At 60.3% G+C, this 1041-nt stretch overlaps 1 protein-coding gene across 1 annotated transcript in view; it reads left to right on the top strand.

Annotated features, from left to right (window-relative positions):
* EMH_0049890 (uncharacterized protein) overlaps window positions 1–1041 on the top strand; it is a gene marked incomplete at both ends in the record, with an annotated part of 2970 nt that overhangs the window by 861 nt on the left and 1068 nt on the right. Inside the window, 3 exon segments of the mRNA XM_013496579.1 lie at window positions 3–307; window positions 311–381; window positions 498–947. Of these exon segments, the coding sequence (XP_013352033.1) occupies window positions 3–307; window positions 311–381; window positions 498–947 (826 nt within the window).

The raw sequence follows: 1041 nt of genomic DNA, 5'->3' as shown, positions 1-1041 counted from the left end.
CTAGACACCCCAAAAAGCTGCCGCAGCAGTTCTGGTTTGCTGCTGCTGAAGCTCTTCTCACGCAGCAGCAGCAGCAGCAGCAGCAGCAGCAGCAGCAGCAGCAGCAGCAGCAGCAGCAGCAGCACTTTGCTGCCGCAGCTGCAGCCAGAGCACTGCAGCACAATAGCGAATGCTTTTGCTGCTGCAGGAAGACCCCACCCCCGTCTGTTTGCTGCTATCAACGAGAGATTCGCAGCAGCAGCAGCAGCAGCAGCAGCAGCAGCAGCAGCAACACCACCAGCAGCAGCAGCAGCAGCAGCAGCAGCAGNAGCAGCAGCAGCAGCAGCAGCAGCAGCAGCAGCAGCAGCAGCAGCAGCAGCAGCAGCAGCAGCAGGAGTGGTGGTGTGTGGCCTGCTGTTATCGGCAGCAGCAGCGGCTGCGATCTTTCTATGATTTTTTCTGCTCTTGCAAAGCTGCATATACACCCGGGAATGTTGCTGCTGCAGCTGCTGCTGCAGCGACTGCAGCAGCTGCTGCAGCAGCAACTGCTGAAACAACAGCAGCAGCAAAGGAGGCTGCAGCAGCAGCAGCAGCAGCAGCAGCAGCAGCAACATCCTCTAGATGGCCGCAGTGCTGCGAACATATGGGCTTCCCTGCCGCAGTTGCAGAGCTTGCAGCAGCAGCAGCAGCACCTGCAGCAGCAGCAGCAGCAGCAGCAGCAGCAGCAGCAACTGCCGCTGCTGCTGCTGCAGCTCAGTGATGTGCTGCGCATGCATATTGCGAGCGGAGACATCACTGCTGCGGAGGTTTCCCTGGTAGCCAATGCGATGCCGAAACTCATGCTGCTGCTGCAGCAGCAGCAGCAGCAGCAGCAGCAGCAACTGCAGCAGCAGCAGCAGCAGCAGGTGGGATTGCAGCTGCAGCTGCAGCAACAGCAGCAGCAGCAGCAGATGGGATTGCAGCTGCAGGTGCAGCAGCAGCAGATGGGGTTACAGCTGCAGCAGAAGCTGCAGCAGCAGCAACAGCAGCTGCTGCAGCAGCAGCAGCAACAGCAGCTGCTGC

This window comes from Eimeria mitis, genomic scaffold (genome assembly GCF_000499745.2).
Source record: "Eimeria mitis Houghton genomic scaffold, Emh_scaff2178, whole genome shotgun sequence".
Lineage (NCBI taxonomy): Eukaryota > Apicomplexa > Conoidasida > Eucoccidiorida > Eimeriidae > Eimeria > Eimeria mitis.
The sequence above is the reverse complement of the archived record's forward strand: the minus strand, read 5'-3'. Positions and strand labels throughout refer to the sequence as shown.